The following is a 21,523-nucleotide window of genomic DNA, read 5'->3' as shown; positions in this document are numbered from 1 at the left end:
CATAAGCTGCTCCCTCCCAGGGTCCTACATGACTGGCTTCCTGCAACACCAGCTCATTCTGTACTAGGAGGTGTTTTACAGCTACTCTGCAACACATACTCATAGACCAGAACTCTGGTGAAAAAAAAAAAAACACACACCCAAAATTCTCTTTCTAACTCACTCAACTCCTGTGCCAAGAAGTCCATGTGCTGCCACAGGACTGGTTTCCACTTTGAATCATAGAATCCCAGAATGTGTAGGTTGGAAGAGACCTTCAGATGGCTCCCAGCCATTGCCCACATCATCCTCATTCCCTGGGATGTTGGGATAGCCAACATCTGACCTCACTGTAAATGAACAGGGTATTGGGGGCTCCCTGGTCTGGGGGCATCAGGACTGCCTGGTCTGGGGGCACCAGGGCTCCCCAGGCTGGCAGGGAGGAAACCCAGCACCAGTCTGGTGGCCAGTCAGGGCCATGATAGCGCAGACACCCTGCAGATGTCACTCCTTCCCCCGGGAGCTGCGTTTCAGCCATCTGCAAGTGTTTCTCTGCCATTTGCCACTTGAAAGCACTGAGGAGGAGCAGTCAAGACAGGCTGTGCTGGAGCTCTGCTCACTCCCATACTCTCACTGGCACTTTCCAGGTACCTTCTGCAGAGCCATTTCAGCCACCCCTTTGGTCCCTGAAGTTCATCCAGGGGACAGTATTATCTTTCTTTTGAAAATGAGTACTATCATTCTTTTGAGGGGATATGATCTGGCCCTCTCCAGTCTCTTTCACAGATATCACTGTGCCTCTTGGCTTTGCCCCCAGGCTAAGCATAGCCTGTATGTATGTCCAAGGTGGTGAAAACTCTACACTACCTCTCTGCGTGGAAATATCCTTTATTTCTAGGCAGAAAACAATCTCCTTTAATGGGCTGCCTGCACTGAATCCACTTATAGCCCATCCACTTATTAGTGTCATACAAATAAAATAAAATACATGTAAATAAAGACCTTCTGCCTTGCACACAAGCTTCTTTGGAGCAGAAGCAATCAGTGCCTCTGTCCTTTTCTTTCCTGTCTCACGCACACAACAGAGCTGGAATGTAATGAACTAGATAGAAAGCAAGCAGACACAGCAGAGCCACCTGCATTAGAGGAGAGCAGGGAAATGGGGCTGGAGCAAAGGTTGCACAGAGCACACCTGCTCTGCCTGGGTTTGCTGGTATTGTGGTTCCACTGTTGGTCTACAGCTCTCTGCCTCCAGTGCTACTCCTGTGGGGTCCCCATGGGATCAGCTGTGTCCCCATAACTCCTGCACACCATTACTTGGTGTCCAAAAGCTCTGTTGGGTTCTTACTGGGTTGGAACTGCTCCCCACAGGTGTGTGGGTACTGGTGGAGGGGGATGCTGAGCTGTACTGCAGGGCTGCTGATGGGAAGCCTGATGGGGAGAGGGGTGAAATGCAGCAGAACAGAAGTGTCTGACAAAACTCTGCCTCACCGGCCATTTGTGTGAGCTTTCTCCTCTCTCCCACAGCCACTGCATCCAGCAGATCCTGGAGGCCGTCCTGCACTGCCACCAGATGGGGGTGGTTCACCGGGATCTGAAGGTAGGAGCTGCACGGAGAGTGCATGTGGGAGGACAGGGGACCCCATCTGTGATGCAAAGCACTGTGGAACAATGCCCAGAGCCCTTCAGGGCTGCTGAAACAGCAGGGAGAAACACGTGTAAGGCTGAGGGAAACCCACAGAGCAAATACCAGCTCCGGAGTGAAATGACACAAGGGAGATGGGGTAGGGAGGCCTTTGCAGTCTGTGATCCCCCAAGGTTCCAGGGACAAAAGAACAAAGAGCAGGACAAAGCAGTTAGGGAGCACATCCAGAGCTTCCTCTGTGCTGTGCTGGGAAGCTCCCTCTGCCAAAAGCAGAGCCCCTGAGGGGTTTTCACTCCTCTCCAACCCCATGTTTTCATATCTCCTTCTGCAGCCTGAGAACCTGCTGTTGGCATCCAAGCTGAAGGGTGCTGCCGTCAAGCTGGCTGACTTTGGCCTCGCCATCGAGGTGGAGGGGGACCAGCAAGCGTGGTTTGGTGAGTAGGACTGGCCTGAGGTGGGGGCTCCTCCAGCCCTCCTTGGCATCTTAGTTCAGGGGGGCTCCAGGACCCCGAGCCCAGGGTTATGGCAGAGTCCCAGCAGCACCAGCCCAGGAAGCACTGTGCATGAGCAGGTTGATGTGGAGCAAACAGCTCCGCAGGGACTCTGAGTCACCGAGGTGTCCCGGTGAGATGGACAAGCCGGCAACAAGGGCAGACCAGTAGGGGTAAGCCTCTTCCAACTGCTCAAAGTGCACAGCAGAGCACTCCAGCCTTAGGCACCATTTGGGGTTTGGCAGTGGCAGAAAAGCAGAGTTTGCTCTGCCCTCGGGAGTCACAGAGGCTTCTGGAAGGAGGGTGTCTGTCCCACCGGGTCGGGATGTGCCAGCACTCTGGGCTCTCGCTGTGCCTGGCCGGGGAGCAGTCCCCGCTGGTGAGCTGTGCGGGGACAGGGGCTGCCCGGCGGTGGCGTGACGGGCTGTCTGTCCCAGGTTTCGCCGGCACCCCGGGATACCTCTCCCCCGAGGTGCTCCGGAAGGACCCTTATGGCAAAGCCGTGGATCTGTGGGCTTGCGGTAAGTCACAGCGGGGCTGGAATGCCGGGAGCGGGCTGGGCTGGGCTGGGCTGGGCTGGGCGGGATGAGGCAGGCTGTTTATTCAGCATGTCCCAAATTGCAGTGCCAGTCACATCTCAGGGAAGTCAGGGTGGAGGATTTACCCAGGGGGTGGCACATTACCCTGGGCAGCACACTGTCTCCCAATCCAGTGGCACCCTTCTCTGAAGGATCACTCCCTTTGTTATGTACCCAAAGCTCCCAGTCAGATGAGATACTGCCTCTTTTCCCTGCAGTGCTGGGGGAGTTAGGCAATGCCTTCGTGCAGCCATAGAGGAGCCTTTTTCCATCCACGATGGGGAGGAGGCATCACCCACCCCTGCCAGGGCACTCACTTTGGGCTCTGCATGGTGACTGCCAGAGCCTTGAACCTCCCCACGTGCTGAACTGGAGCCACCAACAAGATTTTTGCTCTTTAAACAGTGAGCGAATCTTCACGTTTCCCTAATTTCTGTTTCTCTGCTTGAGTTAGACCCCAGGCTGTGTGTGCTCCTGCCTCCAGCAATGAATCCTCTCCCACTGAACCTGTCTCCTCTCCTGGGCAGGTGTCATCCTCTACATCCTGCTGGTTGGGTACCCACCCTTTTGGGATGAAGACCAACACCGACTCTACCAGCAGATCAAGGCTGGAGCTTATGATGTGAGTGGGTTTGTCTTGTTGCCCCCATTCACAGTCTCCTTTCTCTCCTGCTGTCCCTGCCTCGCAGCCTGCTGCTCTACAAGAGCAACCAAGACAAGTTCAGACAGATGGGAACAAGTTCTCTCCTCTGCCCCAGTCAGAGAGTGTTGGCCTCACTGCCATGCCCAGGCACACACTGACATATTTCAGGGCCACTCTGTGGGAGATACAAGTCTTGTCCCGAGCCTTCCAACTTTCTTATTCCACTCTTGCTCTTTGGTTTCCTACCTGGCAAACTCTTTCCAGTGGCTACCATTTCTCCAACCTGTCCCAACTTGCAGGAGAAGCAATCCAAGTGCAGAGGGGCTCTCTGCCTTCTCTCACCCTCGCCCCTTTGCTTTGCAGTTCCCCTCCCCTGAGTGGGACACGGTCACTCCTGAAGCAAAAGATCTCATCAACAAGATGTTGACCATAAACCCATCCAAGCGCATCACGGCAGCAGAGGCTCTGAAGCACCCCTGGATATCGGTGAGTTGGGGAGGAAGGTAGAAAAACGTGGGGATTTGCAAGTGGGGACCATCTCACTGGGGATCACTTGTTATCAGATGTGCTGCCAGCTCTTTTCTCCATTCTGGGAAGATGGTTTCCTGGCATGGTTCCCCCCACTGCTCACACAGCAGCATTTCCCCTGAGGTTTTACAGCAGAAAAAAAGCTCGTGAATGCAAACAGTATGTTCCTGGGGGACCTGGTGATGGGAGGGACACACATGTTTCCTGCCCTGGTGGGGACAGGCTGATTTCTCAGTGTCACGCTGTGTTTTCTTCAGAGGCAATGGGAGTAGGCTCATGTTTATCCATCCATCCCAGCAGCAATCCCTCCACCCTTTACTACATCCTGCTGTTTCAGCTGCTGTTTCTCACTCTGAATCAGAGTGAAAGGCAGGAGAAGTCTGCGGGCTTAATCACACACGTGCAGACCCTGAGTACATTGCTAAACACGACTGGTCAGTCAAGGGGTTAATTCAAGGGGCAGCCAGCTCTCCACACACCCCCACCACCAGAGCAGATCCTGCTGACTCCAAAGCTTCAATCTCCCACTGCCCATTAAATTTTTATCTGCTGCTGCAGGCAGCTCTGGCCTGTGCCTCGGCCATGGGAGATCATACACGTGTGTGAGCATGTGAGAGCCAGGCTGGGAGCCCCTTCCCCCCAGCACTGCTCTGAGCCAGGTCTCTCTCCCCCCAGCACCGTGCCACCGTGGCGTCATGCATGCACAGGCAGGAGACGGTGGACTGTCTGAAGAAGTTCAATGCCCGGAGGAAGCTGAAGGTAACTCTGTCCAAGCTGGCTGCTAAATGCACCATCAGGTCATTGGTGGGCTTGTTCTCTGGGTGGGAAATGACAGGAGGGTGGCTATGGGCAGTGGCATGGGGGTCACAGGCATTTGGGGACCCCCATTGTGAAGAAGGGGAAAGAGACTGAGTGGGGTGACAGCTTCACCTAGCTGGGGTTTCCAGCTCCTCAGAGAAAGCCATGTTGAAGGAAAGCACTGAGTCACACTGTACACCGAAGTGAGGACTTTCCCACTGGAGCCAGTGTCAAGATAGCTTTGTTTTGGGGCTGGACACGGGCCTGAGAGGCACAGTGAGACCCTTTGCCTGATGGCCAAAACACTTTGCAGCCAAGAAGGAAGGTGATCCACAGACAGACAAAAAACTCACCCAATCCAGCAGCCCCACAGCCTCTCCCTTCTCTGATGCTGCCATGCACCACAGCCTGGACCCCTCTGCAATCACCATCTCCAGCTTGAGCACCTCCCTGAGGGACCCATCTCCTGAGTGCTGCTCAGCCTCAGCTGGCAGCAGGGTGCTGGGAATGAGCTCTGGAAATCACAATGCCTCCTGCAGAGTGGGGTGAGGCTGGTCTGTGCCACAGCCGGAGCCATCAGCGCTCAGGGCCTGAACGCAGCGTGGCACAGAGCAGTCAGTACAGCTGCAGGCTACTAACAAGATTATCAAGCAAAGAAACTGGCTATAAACTATTATTACTTTTCAGCTAGACAAGTAATCAAATTAGTTCAGGCATACGCTTCAAAATAGTAATCCATTACTGTAAGCAATTAGTCCAAAGTAATTTCATTATACACTTAGCAACTAGTTAGTAGACTCAGCTGGAAAAGGAGAAGGATTTTTACAAATGTTGTTTTGTGGTGGTGATCTTTGCATGGCTCCCATGAGCAATCCCTGCCCTGCTGCTCTGAGCTGGCATGGCTTTAATCACAATTAAATCCAGTTCCACTCCCAGTGGGTCCCCTTGTTGCCAGCTGCCAGCCCCAGTCAGTGGGGTTCTGCTTCATCTAGGACAGGGTAGTGTGAGACTAAAAAGTGCCCTGCAGATATTTAATATCCCTTTAATCTCAGAGGAAAGGCAGTTTTGGAGAATGCAACCCAATGCCATGGTGCTGGGGACATGGAGTCAGGTATTGAGAGCTGCTTTTGATGGCAGGAAGCAAATATCAGTCCGTGGGCCAGTTTCCTTCCTTCCAGTGGCTGGGGGACAGGTGCTGAGCAGGGCTTTCCTCCCCCAGGGATGAGGGGAGCAGCAGGGTGCACAGGGCCAGGGTCCAGCGCACCCTTTTCTTCTGCCTTCGTTGTCTTTCAGGGAGCCATCCTCACCACCATGCTGGCCACCAGGAACTTCTCCGGTAGGTGCTGTCTCTGGGACTCATCTCCTTGTCGTACAGGGTACCCAGGGCAAATCTGTAGGGTCCCTGGAGAGCTGGCTTTGCCTTGTGTCACAGAGAGGCTGAGGCTGCAGCCTTGTGCCTCTGGGGATGTGTGGCTTTGGGTGCTTCTCCAGGAGAGGTCACCTGGCACCTCCAGGCAGACTGCTGGCTTGGGATGGAAGAGAAAAAGTGTGTGGTTGAGGCTCAGTGATTCACACTTTTTGTTTGTTTTGTATGCACACAAACATCTGGCTTGTTCAGGGATGAGGATGTGGGTGCTGGGGACAGCCAGAGCTCAAGCAGCTGGTTTTGTGTCCTCCTGGAGTTATTTGTGGCTCAGGGAGAGCATCCTCTGCATCGGGAGTAGGGAAAGGCCCCTGGTGCCACTGCAGGCAGATGGCAGTAGGATCTCACAGGTCTCTCCCCAGGCAGGTGGGTTCTAATCCTTGCAGGGTTCCCCGCTCTGTTCCCGCCTCCCTACATCCCGAGGGCTGCCATGGCGACAGGACCGAGCACGGCAGCCCAGCCCGTGCACTGGAGAGCTCTCGGTGCAGCCAGAAGCCCCTCTGAGAGCTGTTCCCTCTGGGGACACCTCACTGCATATGGGATTTCACAGGCGATTCCCCAGGCTGGAACCAAATGGAGCCATGTGACTGCAGAGCTCATCCGCCCTCTGTCACCCAGTGCTGGGGATGGCCCTGCGGGGCTGGGACACACCAGCCAAGCCCTGCACGCTGCTGAACTGGCTGGTGGCAGCTGTTTGGGGTTACTTGGGCGTTTGAGGGTGCTTTGCTGAGGCTCCCCAGTGTCAGGTGTAGCAGATGGACAGGGGTGCCAGGGCGGAGGGCTGCGGCCAGGGCTGGTATCTGCATTTGTCGTGGGGGGATCGCGCCGACACATTTAGCACTTTGTGGCGGGCGCTGGAGGAGTCCAGCAGCTGGGGGGATCCGATGTCAGGCCCCACGCCGGGAGAGGCGGGCAGGAAGCATCAAAAGGCAGGAAGTTCCAAAGCATCTCTCCCGGTGCTGCCCGTCCCCTGCACGGCCCAGGGGCCGGCCAGTCTCCCTGCCCGGGACACGGCCGGGGCTGGGCTGGTGGGCGACAGGCACTGGGGGTTCAGGGGGGCCGGGGGGCTCCTGCAGCCGGGGGGGCTGGGGCAGTGTCGGCAGCGCTGGGTGGGCACAGGGCAAGGCGCCTGCTTTTCATCCTCGTCAAAATGCGGGCTTGCAGCTGTCGGGCCGCCGGGCCGGCAGCACATGATCCCGGCAGCATGGGGCTAAAATTAGAGGGCGGCAGGCGGGCAGCCCATTCCTCCACACTGCACCACGCCGGGTCAACAGCACCGCCCGGCCAGAGCCCGCCTCTGCCGGCCCCTCCAGCCGCCCCGGGGACTTGGCGTGACGTTAGGACACGGGTCATGCCCCTGGCCAAGAGCCGCTGGGGTAGGACAGGACGGTGCTGGCAAGGTCGCCCCTGAGCTCCCGCGGGTCGCACCGGTGATTGCTGGAGAAAAGACGAGCCCCACCAGCCGGGCTCGGGGGTCCCGCCACCCTGGCACCCGGCACCATGCTGCTGATCCTCGCCCTCCTGGTCTTCGTGCCCTGCCTGGCTCTGCTAATCTCCTTCCTCCTCTCCCCAGGAGGCAAAAGTGGTGGCAACAAGAAGAATGACGGCGTGAAGGTAAGCTCAGCCCCGGTGCCCTGCGCTGCCCGCCCCGATGCTGCTGGGGCGGTGCTGGGGGTCTCTGTGCGCTGCCGGCGGTGAGCGCTCCATGCCCTGCTGGCCGTGGGGGTCTCCGTGCTGTGCCCGTGGTCTCCGCGCCACGCCGGCAGTCCCTGCGACACCCTGCACTTTAAAGGGCAGCTGTCCCTCGGCTCGGCTGTCCCGGTGTGTCCCCTGCCCCCGGCTGGGCTCCTGCCAGGACAGGCAGCGCGCAGGAGGCTTTGCAGCGCAGCGGGCGAGGGGAGTGGGCTGGTGCTGGAGGGTGCGCTGCGGGAACTCGCTGCTGTTTCATTGCCGGCAAGATGCACTTGTCCCTCGCTGCCTCCAGGAAGGGGGAGAGGCAAAGGCTGGACCAGGACAGGGACAGGAGGAGGCAGCTTTGCAGCCCAGAACCTGCTGTGGCTCTAACAGCAGCTATCTAGCGGGATGGGTGGCCTCATCTCCTGCTCACTCAGCATGGGGGTCCTGCTGCAGCTGGTGAGACTGGTCCCAATTCCTGTCCCATCCTGTCCCAAGGGCTGGTGTGCTGCTGGGTGACACATGGGAGCTTCTAACCCCCTTGGCAGTGCTGCTTTTCCCCCGTGCCCAGTGCAGACAGCAAAGAAACATGGTAATGCTTCAACAGAGGAAATGGCTTGGTGATGCTCTAAAAACAAGCTGATGCTTGGTGGATTTTGTTTCTTGGGCTGCAGAGCCTGCAGGTTCATCAGCCCCTCCGAGGTGGGGCCGCGGCTCTGCTCCAGGACAAGGCAGCTCCAGGAAGCAGCAAAATTCTGCTGTTTCTGGTGACATGGAGATGTGGTGGATAGCAGTGGTTATTGAGCTCTGTCAAACTCCTCCTGCAGGAAGGAATGGTCCATGCGAGGGTCTTTCTCTCCTTACCTGTTCCCTTCATGAATACAATGGATCACTCAGCAAGGGAGAGCTGGCGTGGTGACATTCTTCATCGTGGTGACATCCTCCATCGTCAGGCAGAGCTTTGGGAGCCCGACTGCAGTGTGGCTGCTCTCCTTTCTCCATAGAGGTCCTTTGCTGGGAGAACCTACAGAACCTTCTCCTGCCCTTTTGCAGAGGCCCAACTGTTGGGCTGTGATGGATGCAGGGTTTTGGAAGAGTGAGCCCTCAGCCAGCTCCTTCCTTCCTCAGTATGAATGGTTGGTGAAGCCAGAGGTCTAGGGATGGTGTGTGTTTCTCTCACTCTTCCCAGACGCAGCAGCTGGGACAGGAGAAGTCTGAAAGGACTGAGACTGTGCACAACCCTCCAAATCTGGGCTCAGCTCCACAAGAGGCCATTCTGGCCATGCAGTGTTATTCTGCAGCATGAAGCTGATGGCCTGGATGGGTCTGAGAGGACACTACTTTGGGCTGTCATGAGTCTCCCAGGACAGAATTAATAGGGCTGGTGTTGGCAGAGGACATGGTAGTCACAACAACCCATGTGCCAGCTACTGCTGGCTTGTCCTCTGGTGCTCTGAAGTCCCTGTTGCTTCTGAGAGTCACCTAAGATGTGACACCACAGGTAGAGCTGACTTGGTACAAGTTGCTGGAGCACAGGTGAAACCAAAAAGAAGATGCATTTTTAAGCTAATAAAGGAGAGATTGCTGGATGAAGAGGCTTCATCAGGCACAGTCCTGAATCTAGTTTTCCAGCAGAAAGGGACAGCTTTGAATTTCTGTGTTGTGGTAGACAACCATTTGCCAGCCCGACTTGCTAATGATGCTCCCTGTTGGACTTCAAAGGGACTTTGAGGGCAGATATTACCCTGGGAAAAGAGGCACTTCCTATGGTAGCAAAATAGCTTGTTTGGGTCAACAGCCTTCTAGCTCTTCACTGAAACTCAGTGAGGAGAGTCGGGTTTCAGAGTGGGATCAGAGAGGCTGGTTTGCATCCCCAGCCCTCAGCCCTCACTGGTGAGAAGGGAGCAGATCATGAGTCTTCATTCCAAGTGCAATCTACCCACCAGCACTCATCTGCAGAGTGTGGACAAGCTCTGAGAATGAATTTACTTTTTTATTGCCCCCTTTTCAACAAGTAAAGGGGAGACAGCTTGGCTAGATGGCCAGGAAGGTGCAGGAGGAGAAGACAAGGTAGAGACAAGCTCACTCCCAACAGCTTCCTTGCATTATCCACCTTCAACATAACCATCCCCACCTCTCATTCCCATGCTCAGCCTGGGGGGACCTGCAGCATAACTCATTCAGGGGGGCACGGGGAGGCTGGGTGTTCTGGGTGAAGCTCTAATGGCCCACTGGGCAACCAGCAGATGTCAGGACACTGCTGACCAGTGTTAGCTTCTTTAACTGGCTGGAAAAGCAAGGTAGGAATCTGGAAGCCTGCCTTGAGTGGTTGGCACGGTGGGAAGGGAATGGTCCTGCCTGTTCAGAGTGGGGCCACGTGGTGTGGGTCACTGTCAGGAGAGTTGTGTCCCCACTTGGAGTAACGTGCTGGACTAGCCATCCCCACAAGAGCAAGCAGATCCCAGGCAGCCACCCCTGCCTTTCCTGCCCAAAGCTGTGCTGGTGGGCAGCAGGCAGCCGGAGCTGCCCTCTGGCCTGTCTACACAGCCCTCCAACACCAGCACGGTGCCAGCCCAGGCTCAGAGGGCTCAAAATTCACCCTCCTGAGGAGGTTCCTCACCTACTAAAAGCATTCCTGGGACCAGAAATCCCCCTTGGGCCCTGCTCCGGGATCCTTGGGAGGTCCTCTGGTCCCAGCAGCTATGATACTTTCACTGCCCTGTGTAGTGTCACATCTCGTCCCATTGTAAACTAATGGAATCACTGCCCCATGTCACATCCTGTCCCGTCCTAAGCTGATGAGCTCACTGCCCCGTGTTGCATCCTGTTCCTGTATGTCCAGACTCGACGCGGTCACTGCTTTGTGTTGCATTCTGTTGCGTCTGAAATTTCTGCAGTTTGCTGCCCCGTCTCATGTCCTTGGGTAGCAGAAGCTGTCAGTCCTTCCTGCAACAGCCCAGCTCCAGTGGCTCCCTCTCTCCATGAGGTTCCTGACAAAATACCACAGCTCACTCTGCCCTTTAGGACATGGGGTTTTTTTGGTGAAGGAAGGGTGAGAGTTGACAGATGGCCCAGTGCCTAAAGGGGTTACAGGAATGCTGGGGAGAGACTTTGGACAAGGGCAGGGAGTGATAGAACAAAGGGAAATAGCTTCACACAGATAGAGGGCAGGTTTAGATTGGATATAAGGAAGAAATTATTTATTGTGAAAGTGTTGAGGCACTGGAACAGATTGCTTAGAGAAGCTGGCAGAACACTGAAAGTGTTCAAGCCAGGTTAGATGGGGCTTGAGCAACCTGGTCTAGGAACTGATGATCTTTAAGGAACCTTCCTCTCCAAAACATTCTGTGATTCAATGATTCTATGACCTAGTGGGGAAGGGGAGAGCAGTAGTAGTAGAGGGGAAACTCACTGAGGATGCTGGTGGGAGCCAGTTAGGATGTGAAAGGAGAAATGAGGGGAAATGGATATCATTAGTTTTTATGCTGTAGCCCACCCATGCACCCTAATGGGTCGCTCCATGGACTTTTCCAAAAGATTTACACAGTGTGTGCTGCTTTTCCCTCTGCAGAGCAGGCACAGCTGGTGCCTTGTTAAACATGCTGCTACAGCACTTTGTTATTTGGCACTGCAGATTCTGATTTCTGCACGTTGGTATTCCCTGACGCACACTGGGATTCATTCCCTGGGAGCCAGAGGTGCAGAAAGGGTATGATGAGGTCAGCATGCATGTCCCCCTGTCTCCTAGCTAAATTAAAGATGGAGATGGGGAGCAGAGTACAGTAAGGAAGGAGAGTCCAGAAGTAGTTTGGGATTGCAGGCAGAAGAATGGATATGGGGTGATCCAACCCAAAAACCTTAAAGCCTAGTGGTAGCGGTCAAAGATAGAGATAAATGTGCATGTCTTCTCTTTGGAGTCCTGATTTAGAGTACTGGGGCTGTGCCCAGGACTGCTTCCCACACTGTGGGGCTGCCTCGAGGCCTTAACGCCTTGCTGGCCTTAAACCAGCCAGCTTAGGACTGGTCTAGTTTGAAAGCTAAAGGAATGTCTCCACACCAGTCAGTGCCATCAGCAGATACACCCAGAGCAGATCCAGAGAAGTCAGTACAGCATTCACACAGGGCACAGGGCTGTCGTGAAGCTGCCTTAGCTTTTCAGTATCCCACTTCTTTTCCTGTGAGCTTGCCAGCCTGGTCACGGGCCACCAGAGTGGTCATTGACTCCTAGGGGATTCCCTTTTGGACTAGCCAGGTCCTTGGGATGAGCAACCCCAGAGATTGTGGCAGGTCAGGAGAGAAAAGTGCTGGCAGGAATGCGGGGAGGGAGCTGGCGAGTCACCACCAACACTGCAGCCAGCGGCACATCCCTGCAGGAGCAACGAGTCCCTCTGCGCCTTTCATTTGCCCATGAGGACCAAGAAGGGTGGCTCAGGAGCTGCTGCCTTTCATGTGCTGCTCTCAGCCTTTCTCACTCTGTGTCTCTTCCTGTTCCATCTCTTCTCCTTGTTTTTCCAGAAAAGAAAGTCCAGTTCCAGCGTTCAGTTAATGGTGAGTGTCCTTCGTCTTCCTAAATGCCAATATTGCTGGGCCTCTCCACAAGTTCCAGCTTCCCCCGTTTTTGGAAGTTACTTCGGGGTAGGGAAGAAGGGACAGCGGGGTTGGAGGGAACATCCTCAAAGCCGTATCACCCACAAACCCCATTAACAGGGTTGGTGCAGGCACTTGCTGGCCACCAGCTGGTGGGAAGCCAGCCCTGGTTCTTGCTGATGGGTTCTCATGCCGTTTCTCCCAGTTCTCCTGACTCAGGTCTGCAGGCTGCATCGGTCCAAGGAGCCTTGGAGAAACACCTTCCATGCCTCTGCGGGGACTGTATGGTCATGGGACACCTTGCCAACCTACATCGGGGTCTTCTGGGTAATACACAAGCAAGGCTCTGCTGGGAAGAGCTAGCAGAGCCATTGCTCTAGCTCCGCTAGCAGAGTTGCCTTGATGAGGCTCCCGGAGAGAGATGGGGGTCAGTACCCCTCTCCCCCCAAATCTATGTAGTGCTCAGCTGTTTCTTGAAAGAGCTGTGTCTCAGCCTTCAGTGGTCCATGTGGGTCTTGGAAGCACTGTTTTATTGTACATTTCTCTCCCTACTCTGCGGTCAGTGTGGTCTCTCTCACTCCTGCACAGTCCCCTCTTTCTCATCCCAGCTCCTCCTCGCTGTTAATTTGTACATCTCTCTCTTTATCGTACAGTCAACATGGTGTCTTCCACCCCTGCACAGCCCCTCTCCCTGCCCCTCCGGCAACGCTCCTAGGAACCCACCACATGGCCCCTGGACCTGCCCCCATCTCTGTCCCCACAGGTGTCGGTAGGAAAGGCAGCGCCGTTCCTACGAGACCCTCCACAGCCCACCTCTTGTGCCCTTGGCAACAAGGGGTGGAGGTCAGGGAGGGCTCTGCCAGTGCTGCCCTAGAGCTGTGGTTGAGGACAGGTTGGACCTGCTGGCGTTTTTCCTTGGTTTCTGTCTGTTGGCACAGTTGAGCGCTGTGGGGTCAGACTCGGGGGGCTGTCGAACACACGAGCACCATCTATCACAGGGAGAAGACTCTTCTCACCACCCCATGTCTCCTTTTTGTTCTTTGCTCAGGAATCTTCGGAGAGCACCAACACCACCATTGAGGATGAAGACACCAAAGGTACCATTTGGGTCAAGTGGGAAGGTGGGCAGGTTGTTTTGGAGGGGTCCCCATGGGTCTAGCCACCCCCCTTACAAGATATTTGCCACAGCAAAACCCACCACCATCAAGCTGCCTCAGGGCCCATCAGAAGCTGCTTTAACTCCTCAGGTGGTTTCACTGCTGGGTTGCTGGCATGAGCAGCTGTGGCACTGCTGGTGAGGAGTGAGGTGCTCACATGAACAGGGATGTTCCCTGAAAGCAGGTGTGGAAATGGCAGAAATCTGCAGGGATAGCAGCCTGGCTGCTCTTTTAAAATAAGCGTCCCTTTGGGAAAAGCCTCCAGGGGAAATGCCTGTCTGCCACCTGCCTGCCTGCCAGAGGCAGCTTTCTAAGAATAACCCAGGAAATAATTTACTGGTGTTAATTTGTAAAGTCTCTCCATGAAGTGATCTCACAAAGCAAGATGGACTTTGGCCTGACATGAGAGCTAATGGGACAATTTGTCCTCCTGGAGAGGGGCTCCTCGAGCCTGGATATGGAGGCAGGTGGTGCTCAGGAAGTGGTAGGGTTCCCTTGCCTTTCTGAACAACTCCTATGAACACGCTCCCTCTTCTTTCAATGGTCACGATGCAAAGGAAAAAAAACTCAAGCACGATGCCAATTTGCATTTGAAGCAGAGCCTTGTTAATAAGCCTGGGGTTACCTCTGACAGCCCCTCCTGCATCCCTGGGAGCCCCAAAGCCTCTCTTGCAGCCCATCCCTTCCCAGATGGACCAGCAAGGCCTGGAATCTCTGGCAGCAGCTGCACAGTTCTGTGCCCTTTGCAGAGTCCCTTCTTGTATCTCTTGTGGTGGCTGCACACATCACTCACCTCTTCTCCCTTCTGAGACCCTCTCCTCCCATTTCAGAGGGAGGTGAGAGCATCTTTGGTCCAACTTGCCTGAGCTGGCCTCTGCTGTGAGTTCCTGGGGTAGAGGGTCCCAGCTTAGCACAGCTTTTCAGCCAAGACCAGCCTGTCCCAGCTTTTGGGCTGTGGGTATCTTCTCACTTACTGATGAACCTTTTGGCTCTTTAGGAAATTATAGGCATTTTCAGTTTTGCCCTGACTCTGAAAATCTGGAGATGAAGAGCCCTTTTCCACCTCTCTCTCCCCGGTCGCTCTCCTGCTTTTTCCCCATAGATTCCAAAGTCTCCCCACATCCTGTGGTCTGTTTCTGATAAGACAAAGATCTCTCACCAGTATGGTAACATCAGCGCCTATTTCTGGTTTGTTTTATCCTTTTATTTCCCTTTTCTCTTTAAACCAACAGTACGGAAGCAAGAAATCATTAAAGTCACAGAGCAGCTGATTGAAGCAATAAGCAATGGTGACTTCGAGTCCTACACGTGAGTGTGCCCAGTGTGGGTTTTGACTGGGTGGGGCTTCAGCCTCCCAGATTGGGGTCTCTCACCCTTACAATGCTGCCCAGGACAGAGTGGCCAGGTTGATGTGGTGGGGGAGAGTGGAGGCCATACAAAAGAAGAAGGAGACATCAGTTTCCCAGCCTGATGCTGCTCTTGTGCTCAGCTGACCACAGGTCTCTGGTCTCGCTGTCACAGATGAGGCCAATTTTTGGTTTGCAGAAAGAGGAATAATTGTAAACATGACTTATGGTGAAAGAAGTGTTTGTATCTGTGGAATCCATTATATCCAGATTGCCACAGACTGCTCTGAAGCGTAGATGATTTCTGCTTGCTGAGCTGATGCTGTTCAGAGTACACCTCTTCTGTGTCCAAGGCTGATTTAATTAGTGATGTTTGAGTGAGTGCAGCTCACCATCCCTGCCTCAGAGGATCGCAGCAGGGATATTTTGACACAGAGCAGATAATATGAGTTTTTTCCTGATGTCTTCCTTTACTGTAAAGAAGATGACAATATTTGAGGAGGTTTAATTGCAGAGGGTGACTGATGGAGAAGGCACCCTGCTTTGGTGGGGTCCTGGCTACAGTCAGTGGGCAGGAGGGGGGAGGTGAGTTGGGAAGAATGCAGGGTTGAGGTCATATTTTTGCGAGAATTACTCACTGGTGCAGACATTCCTCAGCCTCAGGCTGAGGGAGACATCCTGAGCAGGAGGCATTTGGGTTCTTCAGGCTCTCATGCCAGAAGTGGTGAGATAACCTTTCCCTTTTCTGTCCCCTTCCTGGCTCCCCAGGAAAATGTGTGACCCTGGAATGACTGCTTTTGAGCCTGAGGCTCTGGGCAACCTTGTGGAAGGCCTGGATTTCCACAGATTCTACTTTGAAAACCGTAAGCAGCTCACTTGCTTTCTGAGGGACCCCTCCCACTTCCCATGTGCCTCTCTTAACCTCCATCAGTTTGCTGGAGGGAATAGGGTTAGGGTGGCTGTGGGAGCATCTCTGGCTGATCTGGAAGATCCCAGCAGGAGGTGTTGGGTCAGCTGGGGCCAGATGTCTGTAGAGGGGTAGTTGGGTTAGGTGTTTTCTAGACGGAACCAGCCTGAATCCACCTGTACAGTATTTACTCAGCCCCATCAAGCAGAGAGCTTAACACAAGTGTCTCCCCTTCCCACATTGCTGCCACCCTGGGAAAGAGCCACCAAAACTGCTTCCCCTGCCTAAATCCACTTGTGCTTGTCCCCTCCCCAGTGTGGTCTCGGAACAGCAAGCCCGTGCACACGACGATCCTGAACCCCCACATCCACCTGATGGGAGACGAGTCTGCCTGCATTGCCTACATTCGCATCACGCAGTACGTGGACTCCGGAGGGATCCCCCGCACTGCCCAGTCCGAGGAGACCCGCATCTGGCACCGCCGGGATGGCAAATGGCAGATTGTTCACTTCCACAGATCTGGCGCGCCCTCGGTCTTACCGCAGTAAACCCTGTGAGCATCCAGGGGTGCGGCACAAGGGGTAGGGAGGGCTGGGTGTGGGCTTGCTGCAGCATTGAGGCTCACAGGATATGGTATCCTGCCCTGAGGTTCTGTGGTGGGGAGATGGCTGATTGCTGTGAGATAGCAATGGGGAGAGGGATGCTCTGCCAAAGGGATGGTCAAAGCAAATTCTGACTCTTCCTGGTTTGTGTTTTGCAGCTGAAGCGTGGCCCTGCCCGTGTTGGGTTTGTCACTGACTGACTACCAAGGGGAGACCCCCTCCGACATGTTCACCTACGGGACTTTGGCTGTTGGCTCTGCTGCTTGGTTCCCGCTGGAATAACCCCTCGCTTCTCACCGCACACACACGACAGCCCCGCCAGTGCAGCACAAGCATCCCATCAAACCTCCACCCTGCTGGGGTCGTGGCGCTGGGCCCCCTCCCTCTGCATGAACCAGAAAAATAGAAACCATGAACTTCAACCCAAGCATCTGGCCGGTGTACAGGCCCCTCTCATTGGCTGCATAGCATTGGTGGGCCTCCTCACTACCCAGCACATCTCCTGAACTGGGCTCAGACTCATCATCCACCTCCATCCCCACCTCTGCTGGAAGCCCTCCGAGGAAGAGGGGGGCAGTTTTGAGCCGCTCTCTGCTGCATCCTCCCTGTGTGCTGGTGGATTTTGCTTTGCTGCTATCAAGATCCCTGTCTGCTGCCATGACTCCCGCCTGCTCCCACCTGAGTTCCTGCTTCCCAGCAGCCTCGTCCAGGGAACTGCAATTCAATCCATTTGCCTAGTCCATTTTTCATGCATACCTGTGCAAGGAGGGCCATGTTTGGATGGGTGAGTAAAGACTATCTGTTCATTTTCCCTTCCCAGTGCAGGCTGGCTCCTTCCAAGGAGAGCAAGTAGGTTTGCACCCTGGCTCCAGGCAACTGCTGTGCCAAGAAGGATTCTCTCCCTCCTTCCTCCCTTCTCCCTTTGGAGCAGACTGGGGATGCTGGGAGAAGAGAGGAGGAGAATGATGACTGTTGCCCGGTACCACATCAGCACAGACGGGAGCTGGGGCTCTCCCATCCACGTCCGGGCGGTAGCATCGCCCCTGCACCCTCCTCCTCCTCCTCACCCACCACCCAGCCCGGATCCTTTACCCCAGCACCCACCCCTGCCCCCCACATACAGCACTGGCATTCCCTTGCTCCCGACTCCCAGGATGGGACGGGGGCAGCCAAGCTGGCTGTTGGCTTGGGGCACAAACCTCCATGGCCCACGTGACTCCTTCCAGCGACAACAAGGAATGCAAGCTTTAGTGACAAACTGCAGAATATGATTGTGCTTCGATGAAAACAAACAAGCCTTTCGCTGTCTTCTCCTTTGAGCGCATGCCTTTTTATAGGGAAAAGAAACCAACCTACCGTGTATTTCGTAACTTGATTTTGAGTATTTGCTGAAATGGATCTTTATGTAATAACTAGAAACATTCAACTGTTTAAGTGGGGAGGGAGGGGGGATTTTTGGGGGTTGCTGTTTTTCATTGCGTTTACATTTGAAGTGGGGTTGTTCTGCCACGATGCTCCTGCCAGGGGTCCCACGGCTGCCAGCCCCCTCCTCACACCGTGGTGGCTTGTCCCGTTCTGTCCTGCAGTGTTGGGTGGCAATGGCACCCACCTCCAGGGGCACCCATCTCCAGGGTCACCCACATGGCCATGGCGCCTTCCTGCACCCCATGGGTCTTCCTGCAGGGCAAACCACAGCAGTGGCTCTGGGAGTGCCACCAGCATGTGGCTTTCAGGACAGAAGACATGGCCGGGAAGGGGATTGTTGGTCTCACCTCTTTGCCATCAGGCAGAGGTCTGAGGGTGGGTGTTTTTCTGGCAATTCTTCCATTTCACATTCTCTTTTTTCTGACTGGAGCCTCTTCACTCACTGAAGTGAGGCTTCTGCAGCACTGCTGCCCCGGGGTACTTTCTAGCTCCACTCTCTTCGTCTGCATGGTGTTTAACTTTCTAGACGGTGCGTGTGTTGAAAAACAAAGAAATGAACAAAAACTGCTTGTTTTGGACCTAAAAAAAAAAAAAAAGAAAAAGGAAAAAAAAAAGGAAAAAAAAGAGGAAATGTTTCCTCCATGTAAATTCTGAGCGTGTATTTTGCATTTTCTGTGGTTTTGAATGCTTTGCTCTCTGTTGAGGCAGGGATGGCCACCATGCCAAATGCAGCTGCATCCTTGCAGACTGCAAAAGTATTTTCCCACTGGATGGAGGGGAAGAAATCTAAACTGCTGGGGCATGGACAAGCCCTGAGAAGTGTTTTGGTGTGTTCCTCTGTGCCAGCAGTGCGATGGCTGCTGGTGATGGATGTAGGAGATGCCTTTTTGGGGGCAAATAACAGAGCTGATCCATGGGTGCCCATGGGGTTCCCCATGCCTTTGGTGGACCTGTGCACCATAGGCTTGCAAGAGTTTCCCCAAAGCAGGGAAATCCATGCAGGGAAAGGATTAGCTTTTATGGTAGAGTTTGGCTGTTTTTACAGGTCTCTTTTTCTTCCTGTAGTCATGTAGTGCTGAAGTTTTTTTAATTTTTAAAGGAAGGACTCAGCTCTTTCACAGTTCACTCTCTCCCTCTCCAGAGCTGGCTCTGAAGCCAGCTGTAGTCAGTGTCATCCACCTTCTGATGTCCAAGCTCTCCAGGTGTCAAGAGGATTTTTGGGAATTGGTTTAAGGTGGATGATGATGGAGGACATTCTATCAGGACTCTGCATGGGGGCTGAAGGGCAAATGTCATCTCAGCCTGGTTTTGAAGCTGCTGGTAGCTGTGGATCTTGGATGGGCTGTGAGGGTGAAGCTGCTCCAGCAGCTGCTACTGGAGAAAGGACAGGGACTGGGAGTCTGGTGGGATTCACTGGGAATAATAGATGAAATGTTGGGGTAAATACAATCTCCTTTCACTGAGAACCCACAGTCACTTCTAGGGAGAAGCATCTTGGCTCCCAGGAAGGCTCTGAGGTGTCTTCTTGGAGGGAGTTTCTCCTTGAGGTTTCCCTAAGGTCATCTCCCCAGGAGGCAGCTGGATGTCCTTGCAACACTCCTTTCCAAGGGAAGCAGAGTCTGAAGTTTAAACTCATTATAGTCTTCCAGTCAAGCTGCAGCCTGACCAAGGAAGACCCAACTTCCCAACATGCCTATGCTGGCAGCATTAAGCACCTGCACTTTAGGGGTTTGTCCTACCTGGTGTCTCTGCCCCACCTTCCTCTCTTCTCCAGAGTGGGTTCTTGTATCTCCAGAGCATCTCAGCAAGCTCTGATGGACCACCACTCTTTCTTTCAGTATTCATGGAAAACATCTGTTTCTGTCTTCCTTTGCATTTGCTGATTTCTCCTAAACTTGCAGGAAAGTTTCCACCATCATTCTTTGGCTGGAAGACCCAGAGATGCTGCTGTTACATCTCTGCTTTTAAGCTGTTGACACTGTCCCTGACACAGGGAATCGGGCATTGCCTCAACAATCCCAACATGGTTCTGGGAATGGTAACGTCCAGGGATGTTCCTAATAAGCAACATGGACAAGGCCACCTTGTTGGGATAGAGTTTATCACCATGGACCTTCTGTCCCATTGGCCTCAAGGCTGGAGATCAGGCTTTGGGACATTTAATTTCCTGGCACAGACAGAACTCCTCTCATCTGATCTCCTGTTGCCTGGATGAAACCAAACTCAGAAGTCCTCCAAACTCATCCTCTCTTCCACCTCTCCCAGACCACAGGGGATGTCTAAAGGGAAGCACTTGCTGTAGTGGGGTCAAGCTCCCAGCTCCACAGATGGGCTTGGGAACTGCCTGTTTTCCCTTCCTGGCTGCCAAGGTCCACCGGCAATATCATCATTTCTCACATCTTGCTGATGTGTCCCCTCTGGAAGACAAAGAGGCCACTCCTGGGCCTCTGCTCTTTGCTGGAGGAGCAGGCACCCTTCTCCTTACCCCAGCCAGGCACAGCTGGGAGAGTTCTTTCCCCCCCAAACCCACATGAAATGCCCCTTCTTCCAGGCACCAAATCCTTGTCTGACCCCAAACCTGCCTCTCCTCCCATGGATGCCCCCATGGATCTACAGAAGCTGGAGCAAGCAGCAGTCACCCACTCCCACTTGGAGGTCCCAGAGGGCTCTGCAGCCTGTGGTGGAGTGGCAGTGCCATGTGTGAGAGGGCAGTCACACAGCCCCATGGACCAAGAGGTGTCTGCCAGCAGGAGATCACAAAACCTCGTCTGACCACCCCAGGAGACAGACTGACCCTTCTTCCCCACCATGGGATGGGTTATGGTGTATCCTACACTCTTGATGCTGCACAGATCCTCCAGCCAGCAGAGACCTTGCCCTTGCCCTTGCCCATGTCCCAAGGTGCAGGTCCCATCCGTATCAGACAGGGAAACCCAGATCGTGAGCAGGCTGTGGGGACACCAGAGCAGGGGCTGGTGGCCACTTTGCCACCAGATTCATCTAAATCTCCTTCCCTATTGCAGGTCATCAACAGGGAGTGGGAGAGAGGGAGCAGTGGAGGGGACTGTATCGAGTGGCTCCTTCCTTCTTTGGATTGTTGTCCCTTTTTTCTAACTGTTGCACAATTTTAGGGCTTTTGTAACATTTTTTGGACAAGCAGGGAAAATATGTTAACAGTGGTTTAAGGAAAAAAAATGAGATCTATCTCTCTCTCTTATATATTATATATATATAAAAAATATATATACTTACAGGAAATCTCTATGGAAATATTTATTTAAGATGATTGCAAAAAATATATTATAATTAAGAGTATACTGAGCTTTGTCACGTAACAAAAAAATCAAGCCCCGGGGAGGGGTAGCTGCCTGTCCCCTCGTGTCTGTTTGTCCGTACGGTTGCAGCTGAAGCCTTTCTCTTCTCTTTTTGTAAGTGCACTCGAACTGTTGAGCAGTGTGACCGTGTTGGATTCAGTGGGAACTTGGGGGGGGGGGTTGGGGGAGGATTGATTTTGTTTCCTTTTCCTTTGTCTTTTTTTGAACCTGCGGCTGTGAACAGAATGATCACTGCTCAAATCAGATGCTCTGTTTGGGGAGGGCAGTGGTGGGGGGGGACAGGGAGCAGGGTGGGTGTGGGAGGGAGGGCGAGTGTCAGTTTTATTCTTGGTGTTCAAGTGCAATAAATAGCTACCAACTTCTGAGCATGGAAACGGATGATTCTCCGTCACTGCAGTGACTCAG

At 53.9% G+C, this 21,523-nt stretch overlaps 1 protein-coding gene across 2 annotated transcripts in view; it reads left to right on the top strand.

Moving 5' to 3' along the window:
* CAMK2A (calcium/calmodulin dependent protein kinase II alpha) overlaps nt 1-21,378 on the top strand; it is a 34,153-nt gene extending 12,775 nt beyond the window's left edge. The window contains exons 6-19 of one of the 2 annotated variants that reach the window (XM_083872015.1): nt 1,507-1,579; nt 1,956-2,058; nt 2,553-2,636; nt 3,221-3,315; nt 3,700-3,822; nt 4,540-4,623; nt 5,956-5,998; nt 7,659-7,699; nt 12,275-12,307; nt 13,395-13,443; nt 14,736-14,811; nt 15,618-15,712; nt 16,072-16,309; nt 16,517-21,378. In XM_083872015.1, coding sequence (XP_083728141.1) covers nt 1,507-1,579; nt 1,956-2,058; nt 2,553-2,636; nt 3,221-3,315; nt 3,700-3,822; nt 4,540-4,623; nt 5,956-5,998; nt 7,659-7,699; nt 12,275-12,307; nt 13,395-13,443; nt 14,736-14,811; nt 15,618-15,712; nt 16,072-16,304 — 1,132 coding nt within the window. In that variant the 3' untranslated portion in view covers nt 16,305-16,309; nt 16,517-21,378. The remainder of the gene's footprint in view (nt 1-1,506; nt 1,580-1,955; nt 2,059-2,552; nt 2,637-3,220; nt 3,316-3,699; nt 3,823-4,539; nt 4,624-5,955; nt 5,999-7,658; nt 7,700-12,274; nt 12,308-13,394; nt 13,444-14,735; nt 14,812-15,617; nt 15,713-16,071; nt 16,310-16,516) is intronic. The other variant, XM_083872016.1, reaches the window with a different exon arrangement.
* The last annotated feature ends 145 nt before the right edge of the window (nt 21,379-21,523 follow it).

The sequence above is a fragment of the Zosterops lateralis genome, assembly GCF_965231275.1.
Source record: "Zosterops lateralis genome assembly, chromosome: 14".
Classification (NCBI taxonomy): domain Eukaryota; kingdom Metazoa; phylum Chordata; class Aves; order Passeriformes; family Zosteropidae; genus Zosterops; species Zosterops lateralis.
Note: the sequence above shows the minus strand (reverse complement) of the source record. Positions and strands in the feature narration are given on the sequence as shown.